Source organism: Lissotriton vulgaris, chromosome 10 (genome assembly GCF_964263255.1).
Source record: "Lissotriton vulgaris chromosome 10, aLisVul1.2, whole genome shotgun sequence".
In the NCBI taxonomy this organism is placed as follows: domain Eukaryota; kingdom Metazoa; phylum Chordata; class Amphibia; order Caudata; family Salamandridae; genus Lissotriton; species Lissotriton vulgaris.
The window spans coordinates 1,002,420,282-1,002,444,182 of NC_141698.1; the positions used below are offsets into that span (position 1 = coordinate 1,002,420,282).

Genomic DNA, 23,901 nt, shown 5'->3' on the forward strand with positions numbered 1-23,901 from the left:
CAAGCGAGGACCTTTAGACATGGCAGTTGGAATTTATAGCGGCCTGGAAGACTGGTTGTTACCTCCCAAATCGCCCAGAACGCATGTATGTGTAATATGCATGCGCTATATATGTAGCGGGTACCCAGCCGAAGGAAGTGGACTAGCATCATTGACTTTTGCCCAGTAGTTGGTGGGGCCTAGGTGGGCCTCTACCCAGGTCAGTGGTGGGCTGCACCATGCCGCGCAGAACAGTATACAGTACGCCTTGTAGTCTCCGCTAAGGCCACCTGGACCCCTGATCTCCATGTTTTATCATCGGAAATGACCAGCAATAGAAAACGCATAATAAGGGATACTTAACTGAGTTCTACTGTACTATTAGGAAGAACCATATATTTACTTGTAATAGTTGAGGCAGATTGTGAATTGTTTAGTATTTTTATTTTCAATAAAGTTTTGACTTTATCGGCTTTGACCCTGTTATTTGTTATGTTGTGAACCGGGTATGATACGAAGCTATTTTTATCACCGTTTTGACTTGTGGTTGGTTCTTACGGAGTCATTTTAGTTTAGGGCTGAATGCATTACTCTCCCATCCTCTTGTCTTCCGACTGTAACTCTCACCTGCCTTAAGAATATTTATAACGCCCTCTGATGTACGGTTGATATATGCACATTGTTCACATGCTGTTAAACATTGGAGTCTTACCAGGAGAAATTAAATGGAGTATTAAGTCATGCAAATAAGACATTGACGAAAGAAGGAGAGGAAACATGTTGGACCTATGAATAGGTTTGGCGTTAACCAAGACTTTTTATTTTGTATATCCATAAACGTGAGTGGCTTTCAGCCTGCCCTTTTCATACATTGATCTATTGTCATTCACATTTTTCTTCCCCACTCCCACTTCTGCTTGGGGCTGTTGGTCAGCCCACTGTGGCCATTGGCTAACTCCACTGTAAGTGACTACTTTCACAGCCTGTCCATTTTATCTTGGATCGTCAATGGTTATAAAAGAATATAGCTCCAGGAAAGCTTTAAAAGCATCCTTAAGAAGACCGACATTGTTTGTTTACAGGAGACTTGGCTGTGCTACGAAACCCCGTTACTGAAGGGTTCGCCCATCATGTAAAGCCTGCAAGAAAGAATACATTAGGAGGCCATCAGTTGGCCAGTTAACGTTGGTTTCCACAAAGATAGCTAGAAATCCAGAATCCATAGAACTCAAGTGTAAGTGGGCACTAGGTAGTAGAGTGCTGACTCAAATAATAATTTAGGTTGTGAAGGTTTATGTATTGTGCGTGTGTATATGTATATATGTATGTGTGTATGTATATATATATATATATATATATATATATATATATATATACAGACAGGAAAAAGAAATGATTATAAGGTGGACCTGGAATATTTAAAAAAGGTCCTGGAGGGCTTATGTGATATTTACCCTGAAGAGGTGTTTTTGATACTGGGCGACTTCAATCACAGACTAAATCCCCTAAAAATCGATTCATGGCACAGAGATTTGTTAAGAGCCTATAATAAAGAGATTGCTAAGTTTCCCAGCTGTGACACCACAACTCAAGACGTGGAGCTTGGACAGCTGGTCTGCATTAATGTAAGAAAGGAAGCGGATCGGCCCTCAAAGCGCACCTTTACAATCTGGCAGCAAATGTGTCGGATAGATTATGTATTTACTCAGGCTTGGAGTTTTCATTTAATTAAACATTTTGAAATATTAAGGGTGGAAGGTAGTGACCACTACCCACGGCTGACGGAATTATATGTAAAAAGGGCCTCCCAGAGACCAAAAGCGTTACAAGTACAGGTAGAGTACCCAAAGCGACTTAAAACTCTGATCACAGAAGAATATATAAATAAATTGAGTGCACTTCAGTTAAAATTTTCATTAGAAGACTTACTACCAGAGGAGGATATATCCTGGTATGAAGATATAATAAGACAACTGGTAGAATGCCTCAGGATCAAAATGAAACGTGGTAATCATGAGTTTGTAAGTAGGGTTAAACTACACTCCAATAACAAGCCATGGTTTGATGAGGATTGCCGCAAAGTAAAAGCCTGTATTAGGCAAAATGAAAGAAGCCTTAGAGGTAGATATAATGATGATCTATTACTCAACTTTCAGAAATTAAGGCTAAAATATAAGACCATCATTAGAGATAAAAAAAAAAGAACATATAAGGACACATGTTGGGTGAAATTACTTGAGGTAATTGAAGAAAAAAATGTGAAAGGCTTTTGGAAATTAATACAAGAAATCTGTAGGGACCCTGCAGTGCTCAGTACCAGAGGATAAGTGGGTGGATTATCTTGAGGAAATGTATGGTAAGGGGCCAAGGACGGTGGAAACAATCACCAATAGATGGCCAGGCGTCTGGGAAGAAGTAAAACAGTATTTCTCCCCAAGCCATATTAGGAGTATAATAGCCTGGCTAAATTTGACTCGAGCTGCCGGCCCAGATAACTTGCCGGCTGTCATTATAAAAATTAACCCAGAGTGGTGGGTGGAGTTCTTCTCGAAAATGTTCCGGGGGATACTTACTACAGGAATTATACCAGATAGTTGGAAAGGGGCTATTGTAAGACAAATACATAAAAAAAGACTATGTAAATTCCCCTAAAAACGATTGCTTGATAAATCTCTTGGACATAGGCGAAAAGGTTTTCACCAAAGTAATTTTGGGTCTACTCAAGAATTGGACAGTTGAAAAACAGATAGTGCCCCCAGAACAGGGAGAGTTTAAAGAGTGTCATTCAACGGTTGATCACTGTTTTGCTCTCTGGTCCATTGCGCGGAAGTCGATCGAACAGAGGGGCAATGTTTTGCTGTTTTGTGGACTTCCGCGCAGCATTGGATCTTGTGAGCAGGGAGCAGCTGTCGTCAAAGTTCGTAGGGTATAAAATTCATGGTGATTTTATTGGCCTTGACCCAAGCCCTGCATACAGAAAACTGGGCCCAGATAATCTTGGGTGAGGATGGAGGATTGTCTGGGAGGATCCAGATTGGCAATGGCTTGAGGCAGGCGTGCGTACTTGCCCTCTTGCTCTTTTCCCTGTTTATAGCTGACCTGCCCTTAAAATTCAGAGAGGTTAGCCCGAAACTAGGAGGAAACCATATCTCCTGTTTATACGCAGATGATCTGGTAATTATGGACGAGGCGGGGATTGGTCTACAAAGAAAACTAAACATGTTTGAAGAATACTCTCTAAATAAAAAATTTGTTGTGAACATGAAGACCAAAATCTTATGCTTTGAAAGGAGCAAAATAAAGTTTTCCTGGTATCTAGGCATAACATTGTTTGAGAAAGTAACCGAATATAGATACCTGGGGATGTGGTTCGCAAGTAACATGAAATGGTATACCCACCTGGACGCTTTAAAAATGAGGGCATCGGCTTCTGTGAAGGGTTTAAAAAGATTTAACAGTATACATGGAGAAATGTCTGATAGGCCGGTTATAAAGGCCTATCTAGCAATGGTCCCTCCACAATTTTTGTATGATGCAGAGGTACTCTATTTAAGTGGCAAAAACGGCTGGGACAAAGAGGAGGGAAATATCCATAAAAGCCTGTTCTCGTTGCCTAGATCGTCTATGGTACAAGCAGCAAGATTAGAGTTGGGAATCACCTCTTGGGCCATAACAGCCTGCATGGCTTTATTAAGTTTCTGGCAGCATTTAGGGTCAGGTGAGGATGAAAAAATCCCACAGTGGTGTAAAAGTGAAATTACCAACAGTGAGTTGAGCTGGGAAAAAGAAACAAGAGCCTCAATAAGCGAAGCGTATGGATTGTTTAAACTTAAGCTGTGCCCTCAGTCACTTCATTTAACGATAGACAAGAAAGAACTTAGGTCACTGGGAACTGAAATGTCTCGTATAAATGACCAGGAGTACCCCTCGCGGAAAACCTCAGTGTCTCATATGACCTTGGCTTGGAAAAATGATTTCTATTACCCTTACGTAGACAGATTACCTAGTTGCCATCTAAGGTGTGAAGTGCTAAGATTGCGAATTAGAATAAACCCCTGTTATGCGAATAAAGGGGTCAAAAATTCAATGATAGACCGTAATGGTAAATGCACTTGCACTTTAGGTACTACCTGCAATATTTTACATATTTTATTAGACTGTATGACAATTTTAGATATACAAAGAGAGATTGTAGGTCCGATTTAAAAAAAATATGAGATTAAAAATAGAATGCAAGCTGTAAATCTCCTAGTGGGAATGATGAATTTAGATATAGCTTGTGCCATGGGGAAATTCATGAATAAAGTTAGTGTTCCTCAAATGTAAAGAGTAATGATGAAATGTAGATCCTTTAGGAAAGTAGGAGAATTAGTTATTAAAGGATAACGGTATTTTAGGTAACATACCTGAAAGACTAGTTGCTCAAGAATGGATTATTTGGTTTTAACAAATCTTAAAATGATATTTGTCTTCTATTTTAAAGAAAATTTGTTATTTAGGCATGCAGAAGATGTATTACATATTCTGTGACACTGACTTCCTTATATTTTTTTAATTGAATGATATGCTGTTAATTGTATACTTTTATGGTTGTAAAAAAACAAATAAAGTTTTTATTATTGATTGATTTACTACTTTCAGCTCATCACAAGGAGCACATCCGCACGAAAAAGAGTTCCTTTGTGAGTGAGGATGGCTGTCTGGTGATCCGGCTTTTGAATAAAATGGGATGTTTTGCTGAGGAGGGAAACAAGTAGAAATGATTTCTTCCTGCAGAGACTGTTTGTAGTTTTAATGGACAGAGTTTATTGAAAATTGTGACCTTTCAGTGGCGATAGAATCCACAGAGTAATATGGAGATGTAAAGAAAGTACTAATTGTGAGAGACTGTAAAACACATTACAATAATGGATGAGGCATTCAAGCAACAGTTCTTCGGTTCTATTGCCCTGATGAAGCGGGTGCCCACAAAACACGTTGGCTGAACACAATAACCTCAAAAGGCTGCATTTTGTAATATGTGATTTATATATACAAATCTTATTCGAAGTTGGACTGCAGTTTAAACAAAACAATACAATTGAAATTGCTTTTAAACTTCTATTTAAATAAGGGGGAAAAATATTGTTGGTGACATTTAGTCACTTACTTGGGCATATTTTTGGAGATTACGCCTTACCTGAAAAAGCTCCGCTATATAGTTTTAATTTGTTACCTGTGGGATTTTCTGGTTGATGTAGATGGAAGGACTGCGGGGCAACTTAATCCAAATCCCAGTTTGTCTTTAGGTTTATGGGAAAGTGTGCTTCTTGAGGCCAAAAGAATATAAAACGTTTGCTTGTAGCCAATATAATTTGTATATTAGGAGGGCCCAAAGTATCACAAAATACATAACTGCAGAAAACCAGGATAGAGAAAGTCAAAAGCCTGGCAGCCAACACCAGATATATTGGCTTTGCCAATTCTTATTGTAGGTGGGCTGCCTTGGATTATAATCATTAGTCTTATCCAGATTTCAAAAGGAGAGGGTCCCCACTTTTCTGGAATACAAAAGGAATATCAAATATGTTCCAGTCAAGGAGGAGAACTGCTTGGCATGTTGGCTTGGTATGATCCGCTAACCAGAGTACTGCTCCCTTTTTTGTATTATATTGTCTTGATACTCCATTATGTAACTTAGCTCTTTTTTTGTTACAGTTGATAACCTTCTCTTCGGAGTCTCATGGAGTAGTATGAGAGTAGAATTTCTCGAGCTAGATGGTGTAAAGGTTACAGATATCTATAGTAATCCGCATGCTCATGTGATCATTCAATGTTGGTGATGCTTCCTGGGAATGATGTCTGTGTCTGTCGGACCAAGTTTAAGTTTAAGGGATTTATAAAGTGCATGGCTACCCACCGGCATCCCAGCGCTACCGAGAGGTGCAACCAGCAGGTGAGGTCTTTAAGGGAACAGCCATGTTTTGATTTTTTTCCTGCAGCACTGTTCATTTTTGGTTAACCTTAATTCTAGATCCATGCTATTCCATGGTTTAGGGTCTATGTAAGAAAAGGATCTCTTCCCCCCCCTCCCCAACCCCTCCCCCTCCTCCCATCTTGTTCTCTTAACTTTCAATGTATTCATCAGGAAGCAAGCTCCTGACCTAAGGCATCTGTGGGGGAGAGTACTGGGAGACCAAGGATTGTACCCATGCATTGCCTTGTGGGCCAGGCAGAGGACCTTGAATTTAACCCTTGCCTGAATTGGCAGCCAGTGGAGTTTCCTCAAAGATGACCTAACTGACAGATGCCTGGGGATCTTGAGAAGCAGTCTGGCTGCTGCACTCTCACCACCTGCAACCTGTCTGTAACATATTTGGGGAAGCCAAGGTACAAAGAATTGCTGTAGTCTAATCGCAAGACTACCGAGGCCTGTACCACCATCCTCGATTTTTCTGGGATTAAAGCTCAAGATTTTTCGGATCATCTGAAGGATGCCAAAGCAGGTCCCCGCGAGTTTTTTGTCTTGGTTAGGTTTTGGTCTAACCACATCCCCAGGTTCTTTATGGAGGTTTTAGGAATGGGTGGAGGTCCCCATTTTCCTTGCCAGTTAATCTCAGGGTGTTGGCCTGGACCATTGCCTAGAAGCATGAGCTCTGTTTTTCCCCATTAACTTTGAGGCGACAGTTGGCCATACAAGCCTCTTTTTAGGTCGAGCGACCTATCTCAATGCGCATGCGCATTGAGCGGCAGCTCGATATATAGCGTCTTAAACAGAGCTTACCGAGATCAGGCGATTCCCAGGCGATTTCTTGCAGTGCATGTGAAAGCGCGTGCACAATGCCACCAGCCGCTTGCCTCGCATTACAACATCAAAGGCGGCCGCGTCTCAGGCCCCTGCTGCTTCACACCCTCATGCCGCTCCGCCCCCTACCCTGCCCGCCGTGTCGCATTTGCAGAAGCACTATTTTTTGGGCAATGTGTTTTCTTTTTCACCAGCTTTCTTATTTGTCTTTTTATGCTCTTTATTTAGTTGGCCGTGCTTTCAGTTTCACGGCCGGCCGTGTAAAGTGCACTTTTTATTTACGATGCCCGCCATACAGCCTTCTTGAGCTGTCTTTTGATGGATGAATGTGGTTGCTTTGATTTCAATTTTTAGTCACTGAACGTGCGCTGCAATGGATTTCTTTAGCTTAAAAGAATTGTTAAGTAAGTTATTGGTCTTTGTCAGTAATGCTCCGTTTCTTTTTGCACAATATATGCAGTTTGCAGAAGCACTATTTTTTGGGCAATGTGTTTTCTTTTTCACCAGCTTTCTTATTTGTCTTTTCATGCTCTTTATTTAGTTGTGTTGGTGACTTTTTATTAATCGGCTGTAGAATGTACTGTATTCACACAGCTAAGTGGATAGTCTTATTTATTTCTAAATGATCATGGCTGGTTAAGGTTGCGGGTCAGCGCAAAATAAATCATTATTTTATATTGTATAATCCGCACTTGATGCATGCGGGTTCAATGTAATCCACCATCACATCCACCACCACATCCACCATCACATCCACCACCACATCCACATCCAATGCCACACCCACCAACACACCCACCAACACACCCACCACCACCACATCCACCACCACCACATCCACCACGCCATCCACCACCACCACCGCATCCACCATCACCACATCCACCACCACCACATCCACCATCAACTCCAAATCCACCGCCACATGCACCGCCACATGCACCGCCACACCCACCGCCACACCCACCACCACCACATCCACCACCACCACATCCACCACCACCACATCCACCACACCCACCACCACTACATCCACCACTACATCCACCACCCCATCCACCACCACCCCATCCACCACCATCACCGCATCCACCATCACCGCATCCACCATCACCGCATCCACCATCACCGCATCCACCATCACCGCATCCACCATCACCGCATCCACCATCACCGCATCCACCATCACCGCATCCACCATCACCGCATCCACCATCACCGCATCCACCATCACCGCATCCACCATCACCGCATCCACCATCACCGCATCCACCATCACCGCATCCACCATCACCGCATCCACCATCACCGCATCCACCATCACCGCATCCACCATCACCACATCCACCACCACCACATCCACCATATGCACCATCACATCCACCGCCACATCCACCGCCACATCCACCGCCACATCCACCGCCACATCCACCGCCACATCCACCGCCACATCCACCGCCACATCCACCGCCACATCCACCGCCACATCCACCGCCACATCCACCACCGCCACATCCACCGCCACATCCACCGCCACATCCACCGCCACATCCACCGCCACATCCACCGCCACATCCACCGCCACATCCACCGCCACATCCACCGCCACATCCACCGCCACATCCACCGCCACATCCACCGCCACCGCCACATCCACCATCGCCACATCCACCATCGCCACATCCACCATCGCCACATCCACCATCGCCACATCCACCATCGCCACATCCACCATCGCCACATCCACCATCGCCACATCCACCATCGCCACATCCACCATCGCCACATCCACCATCGCCACATCCACCATCGCCACATCCACCATCGCCACATCCACCATCGCCACATCCACCATCGCCACATCCACCATCGCCACATCCACCATCGCCACATCCACCATCGCCACATCCACCATCGCCACATCCACCATCGCCACATCCACCATCGCCCCATCCACCACCACCACCACTGCATCCACCACCACCACCACTGCATCCACCACCACCACCACTGCATCCACCACCACCACCACTGCATCCACCACCACCACCACCCCATCCACCACCACCACCACTGCATCCACCACCACCACCACTGCATCCACCACCACCACCACTGCATCCACCACCACCACCACTGCATCCACCACCACCACCACTGCATCCACCACCACCACCACTGCATCCACCACCACCACCACTGCATCCACCACCACCACCACCACTGCATCCACCACCACCACTGCATCCACCACCTCATCCACCACTGCATCCACCACCTCATCCACCACTGCATCCACCACCTCATCCACCACTGCATCCACCACCTCATCCACCACCACTTCCACCACCACTTCCACCACCCCATCCACCACCACCAACACCCCATCCACCACCACATCCACCACCCCATCCACCACCACCACCACCCCATCCACCACCACCACTGCATCCACCACCACCAACACCCCATCCACCACCACTGCATCCACCACCACCAACACCCCATCCACCACCACTGCATCCACCACCACCACTGCATCCACCACCACCAACACCCCATCCACCACCACTGCATCCACCACCACCAACACCCCATCCACCACCACCACTGCATCCACCACCACATCCACCATCACCTCCGCATCCACCATCAACTCCGCATCCACCATCACCTCCGCATCCACCATCACCTCCACCATCACCTCCGCATCCACCATCACCTCCACATCCACCATGACATTCTCCATGACACCCACATCCACCACCACCGCATCCACCACCACATCCAACACATCCACCACCACCACTGCATCCACCACCACCACCACATCCAACACCTAATCCACCACCACCACACCCACCACCACTATATCCACCACACCCACCACCACTATATCCACCACACCCACCACCACTATATCCACCACACCCACCACCACTATATCCACCACACCCACCACCACTATATCCACCACACCCACCACCACTATATCCACCACACCCACCACCACTATATCCACCACACCCACCACCACTATATCCACCACACCCACCACCACTATATCCACCACACCCACCACCACTACATCCACCACCCCCACATCCACCACCACTACATCCACCACTACACCACCCCATCCACCACCCCACCACCACCCCACCACCACCTCCACATCCACCATGACATCCACCACCACATCCACATCCACCACCACCACATCCACCACCACCACATCCACCACCACATCCACCACCACATCCACCACCACTTTCACCACATCGACCACATCCACCACCACCACCACATCCACCACCACATCCAACACTTCCACCACCACATCCACCACCACATCCAACACTTCCACCACCACCGCATCCACCACCACCGCATCCACCACCACCACATCCACCACCACCACATCCACCACCACATCCACACCCACCACCACATCCACCACCACATCCACCACCACTTCCTCCACCACCGCATCCACCAGCACCACATCCACCGCACCACATCCACCACCACCACATCCACCCCACCACATCCACCACCACCACATCCACCACCGCCACCACATCCACCACCGCCACCACATCCACCACCGCATCCACCACCACCACATACACCACCACATACACCACCACATACACCACCACATCCACCACCACCACCACATCCACCACACCCTCCACCACTACATCCACCACCCCATCCACCACCCCATCCACCACCACCACTGCATCCACCACCACCAACACCCCATCCACCACCACTGCATCCACCACCACATCCACCACCACATCCACTGCATCCACCACCACCACATCCACCACCACATCCACCATCACCTCCACATCCACCATCACCTCCACATCCACCATGACATCCACCGCCACATCCACCACCACATCCACCACCACTTTCACCACATCCACCACCACATCCACCACCACATCTAACACGTCCACCACTACTTCCACCACCACTACATCCACCACTGCATCCACCACCAACACCACATTCACCACCACCGCATCCACCACCACCACTGCATCCACCACCACCAACACCCAATCCACCACCACCACTGCATCCACCACCACCACATCCACTACCACCACCACATCCACTGCATCCACCACCACCACATCCACTGCATCCACCACCACCACATCCACCACCACCACATCCACCACCACCACATCCACCACCACCACATCCACCACCACATCCACCACCACATCCACCATCACCTCCACATCCACCATGACATCCACCACCACATCCACCACATCCACCATCACCTCCACATCCACCATGACATCCACCGCCACATCCACCACATCCACCACATCCACCACATCCACCACATCCACCACATCCACCACATCCACCACATCCACCACCACATCCACCACATCCACCACCACATCCACCACCACCACATCCACCACATACACCACACACCCACCGCCACCACATACACCACACACCCACCACCACCACATACACCACACACCCACCACCACCACTTCCACCACCACTTCCACCACCACTTCCACCACCACTTCCACCCACCGCATCCACCCACCGCATCCACCCACCGCATCCACCACCGCATCCACCACCGCATCCACCACCACCACCACCACATCTACCACCACCATATCCCCCAGATCCACCACCACCACATCTATATATGTGTGTGTGTGTGTGGCTGTGTGTGTGTGTGTGTGTGTGGCTGTGTGTGTGTGTAGGTGCAAATGCAATGTTCTTGGATTTTCGTCACAATAAAATACACTGAACATAATCTTCACAAAAGTTATTTACAAACGTTTAAGGTATTGCCATTATAAATTACAATAACTTTTATTTAAGTATTAATTATTTACAAAATTAAAAGCCATTGTTATTTGTAATATCAATACATCTAAGTCACGTAAATACAACACACATTGCATTACAAATGCTACAGGTGTCACATTTGCAAAAGTTAAAACTATTGACATTGTAACTGACAAAGCTATTAATTTTGCTATTTTCAAAACCAACACATAAATAAAAAAAGTGTAATTTACAATACCAATCGCTCAAACTTTCCTAATGCGAGACCTATTGTATTTCCAATGCTTGTTTTTCCAGGCAGCGAACTAGTTGCCCGTGGTTGGAGTTTGGGGTTTCTGCCACAGAGACCACCAGTTTGGTATCATCTGCGTATGATACTATGGACAATCCAAATTCCTAAACTATGTGTGCTAATGGGCTCAGGTAAATAATAAAGAGACCATCCCTGAGGTGCTCCGCACTTGGCCGTAAAGGTGTCCAACAGGATACCTGCTTCCCACCCTACCACAGTCTGGGTGGATCTTGGATCTGTTCGTGAGATCCTTACACTTCTGTTCCCCTCTGGTGCATATTTTGTTATCATAGACTATTTGCTGTGCTTTCAACATCCCCCGCAGGTATTTGAGAGGTGACGTTGGTGTGAGATCAGCCAATCCTTATTAGCAACCACTCTGTCTTATAGCCACATTAGTCTTAAAGTGGCATTGTATCCGTTGGGCACGTGTTTTTTGTTTTTTTTTCCTTTACAAGACCCCTCATTAGCCTTTACAGATTAATGTGAACCCTATCCAAATAACATGCCCTGTTGCTGAAAATGATTTGCTGCCACTCTAAGCTTTTTACTAGTCTATACCAATAGGATCACAAGTGGGACCATAGTCCAATGTTTAAGTTTTGAAAGAACTGATACATGCCTTATTTTTGTAATGACACTAAGATATCTCAGTTCTATGTGCTATACGAATGATGGTAGAGGTTCAAGACTAGAACTATCAAGTGCCCGCCTATTGTGTAAAAGGACCCTCACCCATTGTATTAGTGGCATGATTCATCATCTGGACTCATCGTGAAGCACTGAATACCAGATGGGCTCGACCTCAGTGAACACTTTGAAAATGCTTGTCTGTAGGGGAATTTAAAGATGCTTAAAACATACCTGGAGGATGCCCCAGTACCCCTTTATTTTGGGTGCACCTGGTGCAGATAAAAATAGGAGAAAGTGGCTGCTGCTGATTTTTATGACCCAAAAAGCCTAATCGTCTGCTTGATTCACCCGTATGACTATCAGCCTCTCTGGGACCAGGGCTTTCATCAGGACTCACTGTTAACCCCCATCAGTCGGTAGTCCTAGTCCTCTCCCTGGCAGTTTAATTAAGAGAGCGGGTAAAGGCAGGAAGATAACATGCTAGCCTAAATTGCCGGTGTTATACACACAACTTGCATTGCTTATATGATGGTGATCCAAACTACATGCGTTCATGCATGCATTGACACCACAACATATACACCTTTTGTATTTGGCCAGTCAAACAAGGGATGCAGTGGCCACAACCTTTGAAAACAGCCCACTTAGATTGCAGATTGATAGATGGGGCACCTTGAGCATGTGTTGATGTGTTTTGCACCCCTGTTCCTGCCTGGTGAACCCAGGATGTCTCATCTATGAATTTCCATACTAAATACTGTGTTTTGAAAGGTGATGCGCTGAACTGTGCATCCCTTATTGAGGAAAAAACAAGGGTGCATACATTTTGGTGGAAATGTGTCAATATACATTCTTTCGATCTCCTACCAACCGGCAATACTAATTGTGTGTACCATATTGGCTAAGTAAGCCAGCACTCTTAACCTTTGCCCTATTTCTTAATTGGATTCCTAGCTAAAGGGATAGTACTACTAATTGTTAGGGGTTAACATGGAGTACTGATGAACGCTGTAGACCTGTAAGAACCAATAATTATATGGCCGAAACATGTCGACGAGCAGGATATTTAGATAAATAAAATCCAAAGGCATCCTCTCTATAGTAACTCTTGGTTGTTAACATGTACCCTCTTGCCTCATACATTGTAAAGCGTTCTGATACCCCCGGTGGTCATGTTCGCTCTATATAAAACTTTATTAATAAATACAACAACAAAAAATCTACTTTCTTCTATTTCTAAGCACATAAGGGGCACCCAAAACAAAATGATACAAGAGTAGCCTTACAGTATTGTTTAAGCATCTTTTTTAGTTGATGGTTCTTTTTATGTAATAGGTGTTTATCTGATAGTTGTAGTCTAGAACATCTCGCACTATTCCCATAGTGCGTAGGTTTGGGATGCCTTGGTGTTATTTGATTGACTCGAGGCTGTATTCTGTCACCTCTCACATCCCATTTGGATAAGTGTGTGATACTTCTCTAATTGCCTCACTTAAGACACAGAGAGGAGAAAGAGGCTAAAACCCTTGGAGTACCCACTGTAAAGTGATTCTTAATGTTGCTTGTCTTTTCGATTCATGTCTCTTGCGATTGATGGACATGATGTTACCAGTTGGCACCTATCCGTTATTTGTACTTCTCACTACCATTGATAAATATTAGATGGCCATATACAGGTAACTAATCAGTTTTGTTGTATGATGTTCAGCATATTGTATGTTATACAGATAATACCATCTGTAGGGATTCTCTCTGTGGTTGTGCATTTTATTGGATGTTCATCTTTGTTCCAATTGATTTTCCCCTCTTCTTTCTCCATTGGATTCCAATGTTCTGCACACATTATTTAATTCTGCCTTTTGAGATAAATGATGTCAGGGCATTCTTTACAGATTTCAAGTATTGCTATTTCATGCTTTGTTGTATTGCTAGTATGTCAATAGACAAACCTGTCTCTTTCTTGTGTGCAAAATATTTTGTGTGCTTGGAGTCTACTGATAAACATATTAAGCATTATAAAGGTAGTGTTAAGCAGAACAGTTTTCAAAAGCAATGTTCAGCTTACTTTTACCTTTTTTAATGTTCATCAGAGTGGCAGAATATAATTAACTGTTTGATATGTAAAGAAGAACTAGGTTCTTAAGAAAAAATGGAGATACTGATGTCCTAGAAAAGTCCTTGGCAGGCAATTTAGATTCATCACTTCAAGCGTAGAAGGTAAACTTTTAATATGTGGTCCTGGAAATTATTAACCATTGGGCTAAATACCGCAGTATTTAAACAAACAAAAAGCAGTTTCACTGAAATTCCTGATCATGTCTGATAACCTTCTATCAAAGAATGCCAGAGTACAGGATTCAACTGGCTTATTTAATGGTTAAACCTGATAGCATGGCAAAGTAGTGAATAGTTAGTGGTAGTGTCTCACATGCGGATTTCCTCATTTAGACCAAAACATGACTGATCAAGCACAGGCTAAAGTGAATCTGAATTGAAACCAGGTCCCTATGAGAGGACCAGTGCCTGCAAATCATGCCTTGAGGTCTGCATGTTTTGTCTGAGAAATCAAAGACTTTTCTGTATCTGGTGATCAGCACAGAAAAAGTGACACTTTTTTTAAAGCCCTGGCAGAAGGGTAAAAAAGTTACTCAGCGGAACTGGAAAAAAAATTATTGGAGGCATCTGCTGTAGTCAACACAGCATGTCTTCCAAGTGCAACATTGGGTCATGACTCTGAAATGAGTATTAGTGGAATAGAAGAAAGTGATCCGAGTGTCAGTCAACAACAAAAAGATGGCAGCATTTGTGTGATTTGTCAGGACCAAAAGGCAGTTGCTAGATTAGGGTGGGTTTAGAAGCATTATAAATGATATCCTTTTCTGGTGCATCTTGGCGCTAAAGAAAGTATTACAATAACTAAGCAGTTAGCAGAGGGAGGCAAGAATTGTAGTTTTGCGAGAAAGCCAAAGTAATAGCAGCATCACTGGTCTCACTATCCTATTGGATCTGTTGATTTGCCTCTTGGGAGCCTGGGTGACGGCTTGCTTTTTTCTTGGAGTTCCATGAAATGCCATCTCGCCTCAAACCTCCTGGAATCCTCTATACTGAAGATTGCCTATTCTTGGAAAGATGAGGGCCCACCTTTCCTGAACCTCTTGTTTAAGTAAGGTAGGGAGTCTGTTAATAATAGGGAAAACCGCATTCATTAGTGACAGACATAGTAGATGGGAGACCGTTTTCAGTGTTGCCTCTCAACATGCAGAATCCAATGCAATGTATTGAAGTTGTAAGAATTATTTGATAGGAGTCGGGATTTTTTAGATGGCTGACCAGGGTCAGGAGCTTCAGTTGCTGGAGAAATTGGGACAAGGTGGAAAAGTAAGCGGGATGAGTTAAGGATATATGGAAGATGTAAACATGAGTTAAGGTACATCAATACGTTTATTACATGGGGAGACCCTATTACAGCTGAGATCTTCGGTGCAAATTATTTGTCTGTCCAGTGAGGCCCATTTTGTTCTTCCCAAGCTAAGAGTGAGATAAAGATGCTGGTGAAAATGTATTGATCACAAGATTAAATTGCTAATGAAGGTTTTGAAAATGCATGTGCTTTGATTAATGAGCCAGGAGTTCCATGTTCCTTCATTGCAGTGTTTTACCATGCAAGGTCTGCGGAAAAACCTGCGATAGATATCATGGATCTATTCATGACTTTAGATAGGCATGGCCTGCCCTTATAGTAGATCATAGTTATTCCTGGTGGTGGTGTTAATGTACATGGGATTTTGATTAAGTTGGGATTTTTCTCTCATAAGTATACACCAAAACCATTGGTCATGGCCAAGGGTGTAAAGTTCAGTTTGGGTTAATTAGTTAATGACTTGTAGGATTATTAGGCATTTTCAGATTTCCTCGTACCACCCACAGTTGAATTAATATGGTGGTCTAGTTGATCAAAGGTAACATTCAGCTTACTTTGACGAATCCTATTGCTTAGAACGAGGTGGTGAGTGAAGTGGTGAATGTGTACTAGTTTAAGATGCTCGTGTTGGCAGGGCAAAATCCATTTGTAATTATATGTGGTAGAATTCCCTGTTTAAAGTTCCAGAGGTTAAAACCTATTTTATACCTTAACCTATTAGTTATTCAGGCCCTTGTGGGGTTTTAGGTTCACCACGTATTTCTGAATAGTAGAGTATTCAATCTTCTATAATCCCATTGATTTAGTGACTATTTAACTTCTAAGGGAAGATTGATACAAAGCTAAGCCCTGGCCACATGCACCCCAGGGTGGTTATGCAAAAGCGACGAAACAGTAAGGAGTCCTTAGCTCTCATTATCTTCATATGCCAGTTAAAGGTTGACCTCAAATGTTCTAGACATCTGTGGACAATGACTTTCTACACTGCAGAAAGGCTCTAAAATCAATTCCGGGAGCTCCGGGGAACCAGAGCAGCCTTCATAAAGTGGATGTGATCCAAATGCGACGTTTGTTGCCTGTGAATATCATAGCTTCATGGTTTTGGATCCTGCAAAAATGTTGGGCTGTTATCAAAGCTGTCATCGTGAAGTCACCTTTAACGCTCTGCATAGTTAATGCTTCATATAGAATTAACGACTGCCAAGTTTAGTAACACCGACAGATCAGCAGCATCTTTTTTGGGAATTTGAAGAAATGTTGCACACGTCTGGCCTGTCTGCGCTGTAACGGTTTTTGTTGTGTTACTGAAAGATTTGAAGAAACGACTTGTCTGTTTCGGTGCATCTTTGAGCTTGGCTATGTATGCTAATTACCAATAAATTATGTCACCATCTATTCATTGATCAGCTGTCCATCAGGATAACATTCTTGCACTGTTAAAGAACAACAGAGACATTACTGAGAACGTGGTAGGACAACAGCTGGAATGATCCTCTCTGGTCTTATCTGGAATCCCCTCCTTTAAGTTTGGCTTCAGATAGGTTTAGCAGATTGGTAGATCATTGGTTACCAATTCTTTCAATTGTTCATAGTGTGGGCATTGGCTCCGCCTAGAGTAGTAATGTTGTCTTACGTCCTGGTATTGACTGGTGTGACATACGGCCTCCTATGGGATGCTTGAGAGACTATTTTATATCAAAAGGTGCACTTCACCACGTTCAGTTCTTCATGCATACATTCGGTATATAACACCATTACCACAAGCACAGTTATCACCACCAACACAACCAGAACCACTGCTAGTATCATCACTGCCACTACTGCGATCACCAACACTATCACCATCACGTTTTTGCTATCAGCAGTAGTCGATAGGTCTGATGTATGACTGACTTGAAATTCCAGCCAAACCTTTTGGCTTTGCTAGTGCTTGTTCACATTGGAACTCGTTAGTTGTGGTTTTGACTAGCACAAATAAAGCACAGGTATTAAGTATTACATGTTTGTAATAATTTCTCCTTCGTAAATTTATTGGAGTAGGACTGTATTTGTGTAACTTTTTCTGTGCAAGAACCAGCGCTTTTACCCATTATCAAAGGGGCTATTGTGCTTTAGAATGGACTTATTTGACTTCCCACCTGTCAGTAGTATGGTGGAATGCCTGACTTTCTTACCTTATGTTTACAGGGGTTTGTTACCCTGCACTAGCAATAAGCAGTTGAATTAGGCGGACACTTGCACTATCTGTGTTAAAGATGTATCTCATTTCTGTTTGCCACCAGAGGTATAATTGAGAGCAGCGATGGAGAAGTCCGGCTTCAGCCATGGGAGCTTGCACAGTAGCACCAGCGATGAAGACCTGGTGGAGATTTCTGATGCCACATTGGACTTTTCCATAGCAGATGATGTTCCTCCCCTGGACGGGTACATGGATGAAGGTACTGTGGATTTTTCTCCTTCTTCTTCCGTAGTAGGTGCTTTATCTCCTAACACAAAGGCTAAACAAACATTAGTAAGCACATAACGAGACTCCTCATTTTATTTGCTCAAGTGCTTGTTGGTGCTGTTATTTCTCCATCTCTGGCTACACTCCACTCCAGTCTACCCCACTCCATTCCTATCTACCCCACTCCTATCTACCCCACTCCTATCTACCCCACTCCTATCTACCCCACTCCTATCTACCCCACTCCTATCTACCCCACTCCTATCTACCCCACTCCTATCTACCCCACTCCTATCTACCCCACTCCAATCGACCCCACTCCAATCTACCCCACCCCACTACATTTCAGCCATGATGAACAGAAACCTCACTGGTGTACAGTGCGGCTAAACTTACTAGCTCTTGCTTAGATGAGACCGATTGGCTGTGCCAATGTTTATCTGTTGGTTGTTTTTAAGCGTCTTAATCATTTTGCTTCTGCCCACCAAAGCATTTGGCAATGGATCAGCCCACTTTATCCATTGGGTTGCTGCTCAATGAGTGATTGTATTTTGCTGGTGCACATCCACCTAATAATTCGTCTATTTGATGACAAGGGCTGGTGGGCAATATATGCTTTCTTTTCTGTTTTGTTTCCCCAGTAATATTGAGTTATCTCTTCACTTTAATTTAGTTTTCAAACATATCCATACCATTGTTGGACAGCAACATTTTTATTTTTTATTACATTCAACGTGGTAATTCCTATTGCCTATGAAAAATGCTAATAAAAAACATTGCAAGCTTACCAATGCCAGACCTATTGGTTTTGCCAATGCTCGTTTTCTTTGGGCAAGGCATTTGGTGTTTGACCTCATGACAGATTTGCCGGAGTAAATAAGTAAATGTGTTTATTAGACATGTTGGAGTGATGGGTGCTTTGATATTTGCCCTTCCCATATTCCGTAATGCACTCAGTGCCCCAAGACACCTAAACAATTCCCACACAGGCCACATTATAGATCCACATTACTCCTATAAAGCACAAAGAAGAGGTCAGTCTCTCCCACACTGATATAAAGTATGAGCATAATCTAATTCTCTCACTTCGCACCATTCAATGCGTAAATGCATTGCACGTTCCCCAAAACCTGGTCTAAGCATTCCTACCACCCCACACAAATCAAAACACTGTCCACACTGACAACATTATACAGCCACACTCTACCAACCTAGCATAACCAGGGTTGGACTGGCCTATATGGCAATCAGGGAGTGTACGAAGGGTGGGTCTGACAGGTCAGTGTTTTGGCAGTTTTTTTGAGGGGGGGGGGCGATTGTGGATCTGTTATGGTTTTTTGGGCCGTTTTTAGGTCTTGTATGAAGGGTGAGAGGAGCACTCGTTTTTTTCTTTATGTTAAGCAATATCTTTTTAAGCTTTGAATTCTTTATCTATTTCTTTTAACAAGCGTGCTGCCGATGTGGCACGTTTGTCCTAACCGTGCCTGAACTTAAAGACCTTATCTTAAGTGTGAGGAACACTTAACCTCTGCGCACTGTTGCTGTTGCGGTTCACAAGTGTGAACACCGCTGATTATTTTAAAAACACTTTACACACTTATTGATTTAGCTCAAAAGAGCTTCAAAGGATTATCAAACAAATTTGTAACAAAAACATTCAACTCATAATCAATCTTCACATTATACAATTCTAATGTGGAAAGCTGTGTTGATACAGTCAATACACCAATGAACAGATCAATGAACAGTTATACAAATAAATCTTTCTCCAGACGACTTGTCTTTTATGCCCAATGCATTTCAAGGTCTAAGAGCTCTTCTTCAGGGGCCTGTAAACTGAATGTGATAACCAATTAGTAGAACTAATATGTGTAGAACATCAAAATCTCATTTGGTACAGGGCTGACATTATTATGAAATTATTAACAGGCAACAATGGAGTTAGTTATACCCAAATGCCAACACCAATGTGTATGTGAGAAAACAACTGAGAACAAAACTCACTGATAACGCCGTCAAACAAGTCCATCCAATCTAAAACATTGAAAAAGCATGGAAAAAAAATCGGGTAAATAATCACACTAGCTACCGACCAAGGTATACCTCCGCATTTCTATTCAACACAATAAGAAACCCAACCTTACCTTAGAAAAAACTTTGTGTGCTTAAACTCTGTACTTTGGAACACTCACAGCTCACTCTCTTCCTGTGAATAAATAAACCAAGACCTCGATGAAGTCTATGACTATAGTACACTATACTGCTGTTTCCATTTCTCTAAATCCAAAGCTCTCACCTTTCAATAAAGATAACTGCTCCGTACAGTCACTAACTCTCCCGTTTCCGCACACTATCTCCCGCTCGGTTTAGAACCTACTACGTGACCAATCACTCTTCTACACTTTACTAAGTCGCGTGTCCTACTAAAAACAAACGACGGACTAAAACCACCTGACTATGGTCGCCATCTTTGAAAGGAGACAAGTCTACGAAGTGAAAATAAAGAAAGGACAAAGTGCAAAAGAAATAAAAAGGTGATCCTTCAAGAAAGCACTATATTGTTGCCAACAGTAACAAAAATATTCATAATATCAATTTGGTATTGAAAATCACATGCATCGTTCTGATACAGATTCAAGGTGGAAATCCTCATAAAAACACGATAAATCCACTTTATCATTTAATTCTTTCGGTTCCTGTGTAACAAGATACCTGATCCAATGTATTTCTCTTTGGAGGAGGGATCTAGTTAGATCAACCCCCTTGTATGGTTTTACAACTTCCAAAATGGAAAACCTGATTTGGGCTATGCTATGGTTGTTCTCATTTCAGTGTTTTGCCAACCGTTTTTAGGTCTTGCCTAGGCAGTGCTTGCACTGTTTTTGTGAGACATTGCGTATTCAGGATATTGGCTTTAAAAGCTGCACCCATTTTCAAGGACTGCTCCTATTACATGTGTTACTCAGAGCTTGTTAGCAAAATGTCTTAAAGTTGGAGCACTGGAGACGAGTGCTTGTGGTTTACAGAGCTCTGCTGTAAACAGGGCTGTAAATCTTGCTCTTATGTTGCCACATTTGCTGTGCATTCAAGACCAAGGCCTGTTTTGGCTGCAGCTGCCTCCTCCCTCCTGCTTTTGAAAGGCACGGCCTGGTGTCACATACCTTGCCTTCCTATGGCTCAACAAGCATTTGCAATGCGTCTCGCATTTGCAGAGTTTGAGGTATTGGCATTTTAAATGACAATGGCTTTTTTTATGTGTTTTGAAAATCTGCAAGCAGTGCGTCAACAGGCACTTTGTACTTATGTCCTTGCTTACAAGAAGCAAGGCTTGCACCTCTTTTACTGCCAGCCTTGGTTCCCATAAGTAATGACTAGAAGTACAAAGTGCATGTTTATGCCCCTCTTGCAGGTTTTCAAAACACAAATATAAGGCATTGTCATTTACAATACCATTAGCGCAAACTCACACAAATAAGAGACCTATTGCATTGCAACTGCTTGTTTAATGTCGATTCACTGATATTACCACAAAAATTGCAGCAAACACAAATTCATGCGGTCTCCCACAATTTGCAAATCACCTATACAGCTTGTCTTTACAATGTCAAAATTGCCCCGATTTGCAAATATGGGCCACTTTCTTAGCTATCTGATTCACTAACGCACAGGTACTATTAATTTGGTGTCTTTGCCTATCTTGTGTCCTTGTCAAACGCTGAGCACAATGAGCAGAATAGACGTTTATGCACCCACCGAGAGCGCTTGAGGTCTTGGTGGTATATGGCGCTACAAACATGTTGAATGTTATGAAATTTAATGACAGACCACTTCCCGAAGTCCCCTTTAGTCTGCCACTCCAAATGCCAGGGCCAGTAAATCACATAATGTGCCAGCCCCTTCACGACACAGCTAGCCATGCACTAACCAAAGCTGGCTAACTCCTAGTTTATTCTCAAGGACTGACCCGTTTCCTTCGTTATCGTGGTTCTTTTGGTACACAGCAGTGTTAGCTTGACAGTTAGGGTGGCTGTTTAAAGTAGTGGAGCCCAAATCTCATAGATTAGGAATGTTTACTATAGGATTTTACCATTCGTTAAGAGGCCCAGATATATTTCAGCTTGAAACATTGCTAGGGTTGTGGTATGGCTAGTTACCCACCCCGCTTGGGTAAGTTCATTTAATGTTACGTTTTCAGGGTGTATTTTTTCTCCACTACGAAACTGATGTCGTCCTCAGTCTGGTTCCTCTTACATTCACATTTTTTTAAGCAAACAAAAAAAAACTCTGATTTGCCCTTGTGTCAGGATCTAGGGTTCACTCTTTAGTCATTTCAAATTGATAACTTTAGGCAGGGGCGGCTGGTCCATAGGGGCGCCGGGGCAGCGCCCCACAAAAGAAACTGCTCACTGCAGTTTGGGCAACAGGAATGTAGGCAGACGAATTGACAGCTTTCACAATTCGTCTGTTTACATTTCTGGCCGGCCAGTGCATCAGGGGTTAAAGTGCGCATGTCTCCTGCTCTCGCCTGCGCACGCAGGTGAGAGCAGGCTTCCAGAAGATGGTCTAACTGCGCATGTGAGTGAGGAGCGTTGCCCCTCACTTACATTCACACACCATTAGGATGCTGCGCATGCCCAGTATAGTGCATGCGTCTGTAGATAGGTTCCTGCCCGGGCGGTGATGCGTTTTGCGCAAAGTCGCCCCATGCCCTGTCAAATGCCAGGATACGAGGAAACAAGGGTCCGCCGCCCGCCCCCCCTCCCTACCCCCCACCCCGCCCTCCCCCCACCCCCGTCGCATTCGGTCTCCTGATTTGGCGCCGTTAGTATTTCCTGTTGAGCGTTGCAAAGGAGACGTGGGACCGAAGAAGATGCCTCATGCCTGGTAAGTTTAATTCATTGCATTAAAATGTAACCCACCCCTCTCCGCGCGGTTACCCCCTTTCCCCCCAGCCCCCTGATTCATGCCGGCCGTGACTGGAGTCGTTCCACCGGCCGCGACTGCCCCATATAACAATTGTGGCCTTATATTACTGTGTAGAAAACCCGCCCGCACTTCCCAGAACACAGAGATAAGAAGCCCCAGGCAGATGACAAAAAGATTTCACTTAGAACAGAGGAAGACAGTCTGTAAAGTAAAAGTATGAAAACCGAAATAAACCTACATTTTCCTGTGCAGAAAACGTTTTTCACTAAACTCTTAAACACACTGAATGAAGTAACAATGCAGTCATTTGACAGGTGTAATGATAACATAAGATCCCCTCTACTAATTCTAATTCCAATATTGCCGTTTATTAAGCAATTTAATACCCACAACATATCGGTTTGCCCTCATGCATGAATGAATGATGGATGCAGGATGGATGCAGGATGGATGGGTGGGTGGGTGGATGCATGCATGAATGAATGATGGATGCAGGATGGGTGGATGGATGGATGGGTGGATGCATGAATGAATGAATGATGGGTGCAGGATGGGTGCAGGATGGATGC

At 44.1% G+C, this 23,901-nt stretch overlaps 1 protein-coding gene across 2 annotated transcripts in view; it reads left to right on the forward strand.

Moving 5' to 3' along the window:
* The window catches only part of CLCN5 (Cl-/H+ antiporter 5), a 295,750-nt gene that overhangs the window by 104,711 nt on the left and 167,138 nt on the right, over positions 1–23,901 (forward strand). For both annotated transcript variants that reach the window (XM_086942017.1, XM_086942018.1), the window contains one exon: positions 18,243–18,398. In XM_086942017.1, the coding sequence (XP_086798143.1) occupies positions 18,263–18,398 (136 nt within the window). In that variant the 5' untranslated portion in view covers positions 18,243–18,262. The remainder of the gene's footprint in view (positions 1–18,242; positions 18,399–23,901) is intronic.